The sequence below is a fragment of the Macadamia integrifolia genome, chromosome 12 (genome assembly GCF_013358625.1).
Source record: "Macadamia integrifolia cultivar HAES 741 chromosome 12, SCU_Mint_v3, whole genome shotgun sequence".
Classification (NCBI taxonomy): Eukaryota; Viridiplantae; Streptophyta; class Magnoliopsida; order Proteales; family Proteaceae; genus Macadamia; species Macadamia integrifolia.
This window is the reverse complement of record NC_056568.1, coordinates 11,827,606-11,841,580: the sequence shown is the minus strand read 5'-3', so window position 1 is coordinate 11,841,580 and position 13,975 is coordinate 11,827,606. Positions and strand designations below refer to the sequence as shown.

Sequence of the window (13,975 nt, the reverse complement as noted above, 5' to 3'; positions counted from 1 at the left end):
ATTAAATCCTCTCCTCGAGAGAGCCTAATGCATATTTAGCGACTAAGAGCCACTTAGGGGTACGTGCCCCAGGTGTTCCCAACCGTCAGATGTGGTGGGAGAGGGTCATAATCCAAGAGAGATGGGTGATGAAACAAAGGGGTTTAATACCTTTTAGGTCTCATGGCATATATTTTGATAGTTTCCGGAAATGTGTCCAAAGTGTAAGTTGTAGTCCTGGACGTAGAACCATTTTCCTATGATAAATTATGGGAGAAAGAATGTTACTTGTTTGTGTTCTCCATGCCCGGATACATGGAAATGCGGCCTACATACTGCTTATGTCAATCTCTTTTTTATTGTACTGGGATGCTTGTGGAACTTTGTTCCCTCACTAATTTTAATGTAATTCTTCTTTTTACCAAAAAAAAAAAAATCAATTTGGATGCTTAGGTATCTAATAGCTATAATTGTCTTGTCATTTTTACATATCTCACAAATAAGTTGTATCATGAAAAAATTCTTTTTCACAAACTTTACACCATAAAAATAATAAAAGCAATCAATATATTGAGGCAAACACCAATATCTTCTATTCACTCATAGAATCTCCCTACTAAAATCTAAGCTTATATATATTTTTTTTCTCTCTAAATTTAGTTGATTAATTTCTTACTTTCCTATTTAATTATGAATTATCACTTCTTAATATAAATCCCTCAATTGCCCATTTAAATCGTGTTTTTCCATTGAATTTGATTGATATCTTATTTTGAGTTAAAATCAATCTCTCTCTCTCTCTCTCTCTCTCTCTCTCTCTAACACACACAAGATTTGTTTGTGGTCTACTGGATAGAACCGTCTAAAGATCCATATGGAAACAAAAAAAGTTGTGTTGACAATCTAGCTCAGTTTGATAGTCATCCACATCCTAAGTGGAGCCCCTAAATGTTTCAGAATTTGAAAAAAAAAAAAAAAAAAAAAAGGAAAGCTTCTCCCTAAGAAAAATGGAAAAAGATCCTCTCCAACACCACCGACCCTCCAACGATCCATCAAAGGGTTGAGAGTGTCTGGACACGCATCCCCAAGTGTTGATAGGTGTTGGAGGGTGGTTGGAAGGTGTAGTCATTGGAGAGGAGCCAGATCTCTAAGAAAAACGGAAAAACTCATTTGAATAGCTTGCTTGGATAAGCTTATCAGAGGCTCTTTCTCATCGTGCGATGTAGGATGAATGATGTAATATAATTTTAATCATTCGATCAATAGGACACATCAATTTCATAAGTCAAATTTTAAAGCATAATTCAATCAAATATCTTTTCATGTATTGGTAATTTGACATTATCCATGGATATATACATACTTATCTATTGACACTACAACGACTAATGTGTGTTCCCTAATTTAAAAATTTTCAAAACTCATTTTGCCATTTGGAAAACACCGTCTAAGATGAAATCTAATATTTGTGACCACTTGAGCATGATTTGTGATCAGATATGGAGATAATATCAGACATTTTTACCCTAAAAAATACCAATACCATAAGATATTTTAACCATTATACCCCCATCCGCACCATGCACTATTCCGGTATAGGCCAGGTATCAATAACCATGCCCTTGAGAAAGATAGGTCACACCTAGGATTTAAAATATCGATCTGTATCGTATTGTACCAACCATATAGCATTGATAGTAGTGATCTTATTGTACCAACCATATTGCATTGATATCAGTGAATATCAATATGTATCATATCACGTATCATATCAGCATCTTTCAAAAGATTACTATATAATAAGTTTAAAGAATCAATCTATATCGTATCGACCATATTATATCGATATCGATGATATCAATACAATACAGGATACTGATACTTTAAACCGTTGCCCATTTCACCGAAAAAAAAACCCCCCGTTGCCCACACCTAGCAGCGGGATGAAGATTTGTACCCAACCAACCTTTATAGTAAAAGTCAGAAAATTCAAACCAAAATTGAGACTTAATGATTTTTTTTTTTTTGGTAAAGAGACTTAAATGATGACCATTAACTGAAGAGATTCCTCTGCGATGTGAGAAAAATTTTTCCAGCCGATATAATCTCATGACAGGAATCACCAATGAAGCATAGCTTCTGGTGCTGCTCTTGGGGAGTGAAACATGTAAAAAAGAAAGGCTGGCAACAGAGAGACATCTGGACCGATTCTACTGCTCTACAAATTTTTTTATTAACCATAGGACTTGCAAATAAGCTACATGTGAAATAACCTTTTTTTGGATATTCAGAATTTTCTGATAAACTTCAATCTCAAACCCCCTGATGATGTAATTAGTTTCTTAAAACAGTTGGCTTTTTGGGCTCTCACAAGGAGAACCTCTCTCCCCCACCCAATGTCTTATAATGATGTACATTCTCTTTTCTGCCTTTAATGATATTTTTCTTTTCAAAAAAAAAAAGGAAAATTAAACATCCATTCTTCTTCCACCCATTTACTGTCAAGACAGAGAAAGCAAGTAGGAACAGAATTCGAAAAGATAACTTTCGAATTTGCACTGATTTCAGAGTATTAGAAAACAATAGGAAAATGAAACATGACAATTCAAATAACAGGCATCACAACTTCAACTTCACCAGTCTCATGCAGAAACCACTGAAAGTGTGGCTGATTCAGCCAATCATTCTTTTCTGAGGCCTCAAAAGATCAATCTTCATCAGAGGAATTATCCAGCGGAAACCCATGCATGTCATCTGTCATGGCTGTCTCCTGGATATGGTTGCAAAAGAAAGTATATAAATTCAATTAACATGGGTAAAAAAATAAAATTCCCATGAAGCCACAAAATTAAGCAAAACATGAATTATATGTTCCTACCGGCATTTTATCCCAGTCTTTTAATTTTGAACTCGTTAGCATATACTCGTCACGCAATGGAGCCCATGCAGGTGCTTCATCAGCCTCTGGCCCTTTATGTTTGGTATCCTGCATAAAGTAAAACCATGAATCATGGTGCCCAAAAGGGTTTCTTTTATGATAAGCAAAGATCTTTGACAAGGTTATTGAAGCAAATAAATCAGTAGTATTAGAAATAAACTTGGTTTGGGTTCTATACATGATGGGCCTTTGGTCCAATGGGTTTTCTTTTTGTAATTAAAACAATAAATACAAAACAAGTAGGTGTAAAACAGAGTCAACCCAACATGTTTTGTAATTTTTTTTCTTTCCGAGTAAATCTAGAAAATCTTCCCATTATTCAATGGGTTCATCTGTTTGTAACCAAACAGGTTACGAATAGAAGTTATAAGTGGTAACCAGACTTCATATGCCTCAGCACAATTGGTCAGCCGTTAACATGAGTAATGATGTAATTTCAAATGCAACAATGTCAAGTGATGACTAAGATCCCTTGGGTTAAAGGGTAGAGATGGAACTATACATCGCACCAAACCATTCTATTCGATCAACCAATTTTGCCCCATTGCCGAGTGCTGGCTGATTTGTACAAGGGGTTGAAAAAAGGTGGCAGACAGCTCAAGGCATTGATTTTCCTATTTCTAATCAAGCTGCAGGAAGTAAAAGCAAATGCAGAAAATGAAGAGCCTTTCTTTCTCCTCCTTTTCTTCTTCTTTTTTTTTTTTTGGTTGGGGGGGGGGCGTGGAAGAGAATTCCTACCTTCGCGCTAGTAGTGTGTGATGGTGTCTTCCGAAGCTCCGAGAAGAAGGCATCTTTCCTTCGCTTCCCCAGTGCTGTCAGAGTCAACAACATATTCACCAAATTAGCTTAAAATATACAAAATAATTACAACCAAGAAAAACAACTACTGGGAGAAAGGCACCACCCCTACTTAAACATACTTTTACAGAAATGTAATAATAACTAATTGGGGGGAGGGGGGTTACCTATTTTGGTGGAAATGCTACCATGATCTTCTATTTTTTAAGGTCTTAGGAAAACTAATGGGTCTCAACTATAATAAATAGGAAAACCACATAATTAAAGAGCAGAATAACATCATCTATCTCTATGGAAAAAGATATTATCTACCGTGCAAGGAATTCAAATGTTGCAAGGTTGATACTTTAATGCCAAAGTGGAAACAAGATTAAGTGAAGGAAATTTTCCAGTTCATTTTCCACTTCCTCAGGGTTATCCATGTGGCATGTTGTTTTGCCTTATCCTTTCAAGGTACCAAAGGCCCATTTTGCCAGCGGCCCGTGCATATAATGATAATATACTAACAGTTTGCTGTTTAATATATAGAGCACATAAAATCCCAAATTAATGCTTCATGTTCTGCTCCTGTTCAACAGTGGTGCACCCAATTCTTATGTGGAGTTCAGAATGTGTTTTTAATCCCCAGGAACTCAATAACATTCATTGAAGCTTGGTCGATGAGGGCCAGCCAGCAGTAACAGCGTCTGAATTTTGTGATACTTGCTTTGGTCATTTTGGTGGACAAACTCTCTTTGACATTTCAATTCAACATTTCTTCCCAATTATCACTTTTCTTCATATTGGATGCTTCAACCCCATGGCTCAGCAACTTGATCTTGTTGCCTTCAGCATTGGCAACCTTGCGCAGAAACCTGACATTACCCCATGCTGCTTGATTCTTCACTTAACTCAAAGACCCAATGAAATCATGCAATAATGTCTTCAAGGTCGAGGACTATCAAAACAGAGTCCAAAAACAAATCAATGCATCCACCACAAACTCCCCACCCTTCTTTGTCCCTCCCATGACTTTTAGCTCAAATCATGATCCCAACAACATGCAACGCATTGTCAATGTCATACACTCATACTGATCAATCAAAATGAAGGACTATAAATTTCCACTAGACATGTCCAAAACAAACCCACCTCCACACATCCTCCATTGAAAATCCATCTCTCTCCTCCAGGCTCCAAACTTCGACCACAAAAACCACTACTGAACCAACTCCTGGTTCTATGTAAAATTGAAATTTAAGGAACTTCCCCCCGTTCCCTCCTTTCCCCTAAATGCAACCTACGTTCCAACGCCCTAATTAGTTAGGTTGCTCTGGGCCCACTACGAGTGACTAAAACTCAAAGTAATTGGTGCAGTGGAAAAATTCGTAGTTTTCAGAACAGTCTAGGACCCTTTTTTTTCAGATAGGGAGGGAGGGAAGTAGATAACAGTCAGGAGGCTCGAACTTAAGACCTGGTGAGCATGGGCTTTTTGAGCACCACCAGCTCACCAACTGCACTAGGCAGTTGTTGTTATCTAGAACCCTTTTGGCAACAACACAGAATCAAGGATTAAAATGTAAATAACATTTTGAAGGGGAGGACATTCTTAAATTTAAAATAAATATGGGATTAATAAAAAAAGGTTTAAAAAGGGAGAGCTTTAATATAATACAAGTAGAATCTGTCCCTGTTTGTAATAAGCAGAATTTTTCCTCTGTAACTTCACCACAGTAATGAACCTGCAGTGAGTATGCCTAATAACAGGTGAGACAATTTTTCCAACTGAAGTCAAAATGACCTGAAATTGCAGGTGGGGTTCACTCACTCGAAGACATGCTGGTTCGAACCCACAAACTCCAGAATAACAAGTTGTAAAATAATATTTAGTTACTGAAATTGAACCTGGCGGAAATTACATAGGATATGTCATCCACAAAGGAAGTATCAGTACGCAAAATTCAGGATAGGCTCCGTTGATTGTTTCAGCATAAAAGAGTCAGTAAAACAAATTTTATCGTAAAATTGGATTTTTCAGCATTTGTTTTGTGATTTAAAAAATGTTCATGAGGGAGAATGTTACCAAATCTTATGCATTTACCAGAAAAAAGCATGACAATGTTTACGCATAAAATGGGTGTAAAACAGCCCATAAAACATTTTGAGTGATCGCTTGACAGTTTTGAGAGATCAAGCAAGGGCAGAAGAAGGCTGGGCGGCTTTGTTGGCGTCCTTGATCCATCCAAAACTACATCTTCTCTTCTTCTTCTTCTGCGTCTTCCTCCCTCTTTGATAATTTTCCTCTCATCTCTGCTATCGCGGACTTTGCTCTCGTACAATCCAGAAAATTATTCACCACCTGGTATACATCTGGGATCGATCAACACCGAACTCTGGGATCCAGGGAAGGTTTAGATGGCTGACTGGAATGGCTGGCGATACCATAGTCACAGATCAGGATCAATATATACTAAAAGCTTCGCATCTCCTTTCACTCTCCAGTAACTTCTCCGTGTGACCCTTCACATCTCCGTCTGTCTTGTGTCTAACAGTCAAAATGATGACCCAAGAACAGAGGAGAGAACAGAGCAATGGGATCCAAGATCTATAGCAGCCCTGGCCACCGGTAGAGATGCAGGGTCATGGTTTGATTAGGGGAATGACAGTGTATGGGTGTAGGATTTTATGAGTTCTTCCTTGGAGCGCGCGGAGGAGAAATGGTTATGAGATGGGTGAGACAGGATTGGGTTGGTAGTGGTGGGGAGGTGATCGAAAGAGGCAAATGCGCTTGAGAGGGAATGAGTGGCCGGGACTCTGTATAGGATTGAGAGAGATGCCTTCATTACGACAGGTGTTACATAGAATGCCGTGTTCGTGTGTATTAAGGTAAAAATCCCTTAATCCGAGTTTCGGAAAGGTGTAAGCCCTTCCCCTGTAACCTCACATTTCGGTTTCACAAAGGGTGAAATCCCACCGAAATCCGAGTTTTTTTAATCTTGGCGAACAGAATGCCTGGTTGCAGGTGAGAAATTCTTCCAACTGAAGTTTAAACAACCTGAAATTTCAGGTCTAACCCAAAGACCTGCTGATTCCAGCCCCCACAAAAACCCAGAATTACAAGTAATAAATAATAGGGAAGAAATTTTAGTTTTTGGCTGAACTCGAGCTTGATTCTCACACCAAAATCACTCTTGCAAAACCAAATTACACAGGATATGTAGCCCACAGAGAAAATATCAGTATGCAAAATTTCAGGAGAGGAAGAGGAATGAGAGAGATCGACCGAAAAAACTGTTGGACTGTATGTACTACGTAATGCCTGGAACTGGTACAATGGATAGGCTTTAACGAACTCAACAAGAAAAAAGGAATAGAAAGAAGAAGGGAGTAGAGGAAGAGTTCTGACCTGAGAAGGAATAACCAAAAGGAGAAGTTGAACTGGGAGAATGAAGACAACCAACCAACCAACCCTTTGGCACACAGCAGCAAGCTTATGAAAAACTGAATCTTATTCAATCAACTCCGTACTTAATTGAAGGGAAAACTTACATGTCAATTTCAAAACTAGGAAACTGAAAAGAATATAGAATTAAAAGCTATCTGGACTCTATTCCATACCATTCCACCGTTATCTAACTCCTCTAGTAAATAAAATCACAATCACATAAATAACCCCACTCAATAAAATAAATGCCTTAATAACCCTATTGAACTGAAAGCCATGTTTAGGCTTGGTTCTTCTTGGCCTGGGTTTCCAGACTGGGTCAAGCCAGAAATCCATGAGAACACTACTGACATCACCCCCTCTATTCACTCTTGCTGTCCAGAAATACTATTCATCCAATATACTTATCTCTATCAATTCTCTAAATTCTCCAGCTCATATTACCGAGTACTGTTCTTGCACGACATTGTACCTACGCCTATCCTCTTAATCATTACTACTTGTTTTCTTTATTTTTTGTCATTCTGCAAACCACAACCCTCCCATATTCTTTTTTCTCAAAGAATATTAGATCTTCTTAAACTTCCTAACAAAACCTAACCTTAGTCCATGGTTATGCAATCCAATAATTGAATACCCTTTAGGTCCGTGTAATCCTTCAGTCTTAATTACATGGACCAGAACTACAGAGCTCTAAAAGCACCATGTCTAATTAGCATACCTGCTTAAATCCTACAGACATATACATGCTCCTCAATTTATCCTTGCTTATGGATGATTGAACCCAGATAACATTAACAGGAAATTCTAGGGTATCCTTTTGCCATCAAACCTTACTACCTCCAAAACGGCTACTCCTATTTGTACTAGAATTGCAGTATAAATATTTGGGTTTAGTCTGCTAATCTGGTTTACCTAAAAACATGCATCGTAGATAGACCATCTACACTTATACATTTGCACATACCACGTCTTAGTCTCATTAATCAAAACCATATTGTCAATTAACATTAATCATATACACAGTGAAACTGCTTTCCACATATGCCACATCAACTTATCCATAATTACTACCCCCACCCCCTTTCGCCCCTGACCCCTGCCCAAACAAAAAAGTTGCCTCATAGACAATACCTAAAGAACAAAATAGTAATAAGAAAAGCTGTATTAATGACCATGCCTCCATAATGGCCACAATGAAGTTACTATAGCAAAATTTTGTAAATAAAACAATTGTGAAGTTAAATAAAACTTTAAGTCAATAGCTGAAGCTCATCACTGAAAGCAGATACACTGACGAGTGTCAACCGTGATAGTGAATCTTAATATTCATATGTTAAACGGAAATCCTTCCTCTGGCATGGCAAATTGAAACATGTCTAGAAAGACCTTTTACTATTTCCCCACATTCAAATAATGTTTTCTTATCTTTTCACTCTTTGCATGAAACTTTAATCTCAATATTCTTCTAAACAGGGTAGAATAGTTCAATACCACATGCCAATTGAACAATCACTCTTAAAAACCAAACGTTAAAACACACACACACACCAGAATCTGAAGATTTATCACATTTTTTTTACAGTCATCACTCTGAACTCAACTGCAAGAATGATGACACAAACAACAACATTTTAATCTTGTACTTCCCATTCGAATTAGCAATTTAGAATACCTTTAGCATCTTTAAATCTTGAAGGATTTAATCCTTTCTGAGCATTTTGTGCCTTGTTGACCTGTGCAGCATCCCCAATAAATTAATTGCCAGTTGATTAAAATATGGTCAAAAGATCCAGACCAGAAAACAAAATTTAAAAAGAAATGAGGCAAGGTGAAAAAAATATAAGATACGGACTTACAGCATTGAATAACTTAACAACTGAGCTCCGGCATACAAAATGGAGAGGCAAATGGAGTTAGATGAAGATAGAAAAAAATCTGATGCAGACATGGAACTCTTGCTAAACAAAATTTCACCCCAAAAATAAAAGAATGATACCTCCTTTCGTCGCAACCCCAAGAAGAAACTTTTCATGTGAATCCAAGAAATTTGCAGGTTTCACATGCCCCTTCTCACCCACCTAGATTTGCAAAAGGCATGAAAAATATGAACATAATTTAATTGAGGCCAAAAACATCAAGTTTCTGAAAGAAAAACAAAATGGGAGAAGGTTTGTCTAGTCTAGCAAGTCTAGAGGCTATGTCTAGATCAGCACAAATATTTGCTACATGGCAAATTGAATAGAGCTGAAATTTTGTGCATGGGGTAGACCCCGAGCCACATGCTCGCAAGTCAAGTTCCAGCTGAAATGGAGTTGGCCATGTAGAAAATAAACATTGAAATTCCAGTGAAGAAATAGACAAGTGAACCATGGAAATATGCAATACGTGGGAGGACATATGATTGAAACTGAATCTGAAATTTAACATGCAGCCGATTTAGACCATGCCCTAGATATCCATATGGTTGAAATACAAGAACATACACTCAATTTAATCAAATGATTGAAAAGCACAGTAGGGATTTTGCAACAAATTACCAACTGTTTCTCCTTCCTGGCTTCCCCTTTAGACTTCCATTCAGCTTCTTCTTCAGCAAGCTTCTTCGCAACAAGCTTCTTCTGCGCTGACAGGACAGGACCCTGCAAATATATTCATTGAACATTAGATAATTCTCTGTTAAAGGTGAACATAAAAGGTGTTAAATCAACTCAGGCCGTTTACTTACCAGGGGATTATCTGGCATATTCTTCTTAGTGATCTTCATAAAGGCTATTCTAAATGCTCTACAACCTTCCACAAACTTCGTAATTCCTGGCTGACTTCTATCTCCCTCATCTTCATCAGAACCCTCGTTTCCAGTACCACCTGGAACATTCTCTTCTTCTTCTCCACTGGAATTCCCCTCCAAAACCTCTTTTTGACCAAAAGCTCCATTACTTTCTTCTCCCACTTCCGGGGTTGGCTGTTCGTCGTCCTCATCGTCGGAATTATACTCTTTCGCCCTTCTGCGAAACATTTTTTGCATCTTCTTGTCTATTTTAACCCTTTCTCCTTTACCTGGAAATGATTTCATTCTTTTCTTCGCATTACGACCCTTACTTTTCCCAATCTTCCTCTTTCTCAAGCCTTCTGTTTTTTCTTGCAGATGGCTTTCTTCAGCCATGGCCTATATAACTCAACAGACTGAATACAATCTCTCTTCTAGTCGTCTGCAAAGATCATTCAAAAGTTAATCCAATCACCAGAATACCCTAAAGGCAATGTTTTGCAAAACAGACGACTATTATCTAAACATATGTTTTGCAAAACAGACGAATATTATCTAAACATGGTATCATTACACAGATATAGCTTGAGAGAGAGAGAGAGAGAGAGAGAGAGAGAAATCACCTGTCCACGACTGGTATCTAGGGTAAGGGTTAAGGTTGCAGTAGAGAGAGGTTTAGGCTACAGGGGAGAGAGAGAGAGAGAGGCGGGGAACTGAGAAAACGAGACAGTGGAGGCGAAGGTTGTGTTGGGACTTGAGAGTGCTCGACCGCTCAAGGGTTTTGGAGGAAATAGAGTAGAATGGATAGTAAAGAATGAGTACCAGGCATGGATTTGGGTATGATACCGATACCGGTACCGATCCAGATCGGATCGGTGGTATCGGCCACTTTTCCCTTTAATAAAAAAATTAATTTCTTACTATTTTAATTATTTCAGAGATCCGGTAACCGATCCAGATCGGTCAAGTATTTGTATCTGGATCTCAGTCAACACTGATATGATACGACTGATACAAACCGAATCTTAAAATTAGGGGTGTCAATTCTAAGCATGCACTAGTAGGCCCGACAGAGCCCGACATGTTTATGGCCTGACCTAGACCGGTCCGATTAATAAACAGGTAGTATACGGTGCAGCCACCAGACCCAACGGGCATCCGACTGACCCGACACATTTACAAGCTCGATTTGAATTGATTCATTTAGCCCGACCTAGCCTAACCCCTTTAATACTACTATTATTTTTTTAACACTATTTGTATTTAATGCTAAGGCTATGTGATATGAACAATTGAGATGGTGGTAATTGTTATATGAACATTCATCTTTTCTATGCATAGTTTAATTGATTTGAACTTACTAAACTTGGGTTATGTAGGCATAGTCTAATGGATTTGAGTTTCGTGAGTACTTGGGTAATTTAGTTATTTTGCCCATCTTTGGCTTAATTCATTTTAATTATGGGATATTTTTCTTTTATGCTCATTTTTGCCTCATTTTATTGATATTATTCTTCAAGCAAGAGACAATTTTTAAAGAGGATTCATTTAAAACACGTTTACAGTTAAATAAGTCTATAGCCCGATTAAGACCCGTTTTATGGTAGCTTGATTAAAGCTCGAGACCGACCAACCCGATTATTAACAGTACCATGACCACACTTGCTAAGCCCCTTTTAACTAGACGGTCGTTCATAGTGCAGCCCTAGAAATTGGTTGATCTTGACTAGACCCAACCGATACCGGCCTGGCCCTACCGCTTGACATTCCTACTTAAAACCATGATACTAGGTTGTTTGGTAACAATTCTACATGGGTGTGTTATAAGTTAGAAGTGAATTTTATTTGGGGATCAAGTTTTCTGTCCATCTAACGCCATGTGCCACATACACGAAGGCGTGCAATGACCAATGTGCCTCTGCCTATGGGGTGTATGCCCGGTGTGTGGGTGTAGGGGCCTCTCACAACAGAAAACATTTGCCCTTTTTTATGAATGAAAGAATGCCACCCGCTAGTGTCTGTCTACACCTACATTCAATGTGTGAGAAAATACCGCATTACCTTACGTCGGCAATGCTCCTGTATGCTCTCCCATTGGTTCATGCGCTGGTATGTACCTATGCCAGCGAGATACCCTTTTTTTTTGTATCTTTATTTTGGTATTGTTGGAAAACCAGGTTTTTTTACGTGATTTGCTTTGGCAAAGAATTGTTCAATCAACTTGGTCAAACCTAATTAGGGCCACTCATGTTTTTCTTTTTTAGGGGATTTTTTTTGGGGGGGGGGGGGAGAGAACACTACTACCTGCTTGCATTGACATCCCTTGACACATGGGAAAGTGAAGGCGGGTTATGAAAAAGATGCCTCTACCCCTGCTCCACTTCCCAAGTGTATAAACTACACTGACAAGTTGGGGGTGTTGATCTCTGGCTGACAATGTAACATTATTTTTTAGCCTCTTTAGTATAATACATTTCTTATAGTTTTCATTCACCATGGTGAAAGTACATTGGGCCCTTTCTTCTTTGGAGAATGATACAATCTTATTATTTCATATATATATATATATATATATATACACTGATATATATATATATATATATATATATCAATCAGAACATCAACTCTTAAATTTAATGGAAGTCACTTTAAATTATGGAAAAAGTTTCCACGTGACTTGTACGAAAACTTTCACAAATCAAGACACAAACATGCATGCCGTACATGTTTTCTCTATCCTTAAAACCCCATATTTACATATTCATAATGGGACCCCTCCACTATTCCAAATTAATACTCAAGCATTGTAGAGAATTTTAAACCTTAAAATATTTTTAAAACCCATTTTGAACCTTTAATTAAATAGAACTTTTGGGAATAAGACAAAAGGCAAGAAATAGAAGATCACAACTTCTCAATTCACGATTTTATTTACAACAAGATGCACCCTATTTTAAAACATCCTAGAATTAACTCAACATAGCTTTACCCCAACTAAATGATCTACAACTTTCCTCACTTGTAGCATACGATGGCAAAAAAAAAGGTTTTTCATGCTTTAAAAATTAATTCTGTAAGATATTCAAAATTTAATTATAAGATGAAGACCTGGAAAACGCCACAGATTGAAGCTAGAGGTTTAAATGTTGTGACCACTGATGCTAGATCAGACAATAGGCCATATTCGCATTAAGATCCCCAAAAGTCTCAGGGCAAACAATTGGACAAAACCAAGGTCCATGCAATGAATACTTGCACAAGGTAGGACAAGGCCTTGATTATGTAAAAGCAGCTGCTCTTTATTTGGTTCTTTTTTTCTTCCATTTTCAACTTTATAAGAAGGAGAAGAAGAACCTTAAGGCCAAAAGACAGAATTTATCTGTTTTCTCCTGCCTTGCAACCCAGCCCCAAGCCTAAGGTTGAGAAGAGATGATAAATCTATGTTAAATAAATAGTGGGTCTAGATGTTTAAGATCATGGGTGGAATACTAAGGCTGCACTTGTTATGATTTCTTGGAATGCATATCGAATAGCAAACATAATATTAATGTCAAGATTTGATTTCCTAACATGCTATATACAAGATGACAGCATTACTATATCAACTGATCCCTCCTACTAACATTTCATAATAACTAATGAGACGATGTTCGAATTCGATACATCTGGGTATCCCAATGTGCTTTTCCATTTCATGTTTGGTTACAACATTCTGGTCACATAAAAGAATGCATAAAAGAGTTCAAGAATAGGTCAACTAAATGGTGCTCTCATTGCAACATTAACATTACATAATTATGGACTTTCACAATGTATTATTCTGCACATAATTGTTTGAGTAACGGATAAATTAATCAATCAATTTGTGCTCTAGCTCTCCAGAACCAAGATGAACTCATTTATTTGTGTCTAATGCCCCCAGTTACTGTCTATGTTGCTGCTACAAGAGTTTGTAAGTCAAAGCTACAACAAGTGTTACTGCAATGGTTATATTGGATATACTTCTAAGAATAATGCTTGCTTCAAACTGGAGATAAATACTATTGTTATTCACTCTATCTATACA

General features: G+C 37.6%; 1 protein-coding gene across 1 annotated transcript; it reads right to left on the bottom strand.

Moving 5' to 3' along the window:
• Window positions 1-2,513: 2,513 nt before the first annotated feature.
• LOC122094717 (RRP15-like protein) lies at window positions 2,514-10,694 on the bottom strand. The gene is made up of 9 exons (XM_042665322.1): window positions 10,533-10,694; window positions 9,868-10,351; window positions 9,680-9,781; window positions 9,139-9,220; window positions 8,999-9,018; window positions 8,815-8,875; window positions 3,656-3,729; window positions 2,858-2,965; window positions 2,514-2,749 (listed from the first exon to the last, which is right to left on the bottom strand). The coding sequence occupies exons 2-9, from the start codon at window positions 10,303-10,305 to the stop codon at window positions 2,687-2,689; spliced, it is 948 nt and encodes a 315-aa protein (XP_042521256.1). The 5' UTR covers window positions 10,306-10,351; window positions 10,533-10,694; the 3' UTR covers window positions 2,514-2,686.
• Window positions 10,695-13,975: the final 3,281 nt, after the last annotated feature.

Excerpts from the sequence above, each read along its gene's own strand:
- LOC122094717 (XM_042665322.1), bottom strand. The coding sequence starts at position 10,305 with ATGGCTGAAGAAAGCCATCTGCAAGAAAAAACAGAAGGCTTGAGAAAG. Across the intron at positions 2,966-3,655 it reads CACACACTACTAGCGCGAAG|GATACCAAACATAAAGGGCC; the intron begins GTAGGAATTCTC and ends TACTTTATGCAG. Across the intron at positions 2,750-2,857 it reads AAGACTGGGATAAAATGCCG|GAGACAGCCATGACAGATGA; the intron begins GTAGGAACATAT and ends AACCATATCCAG.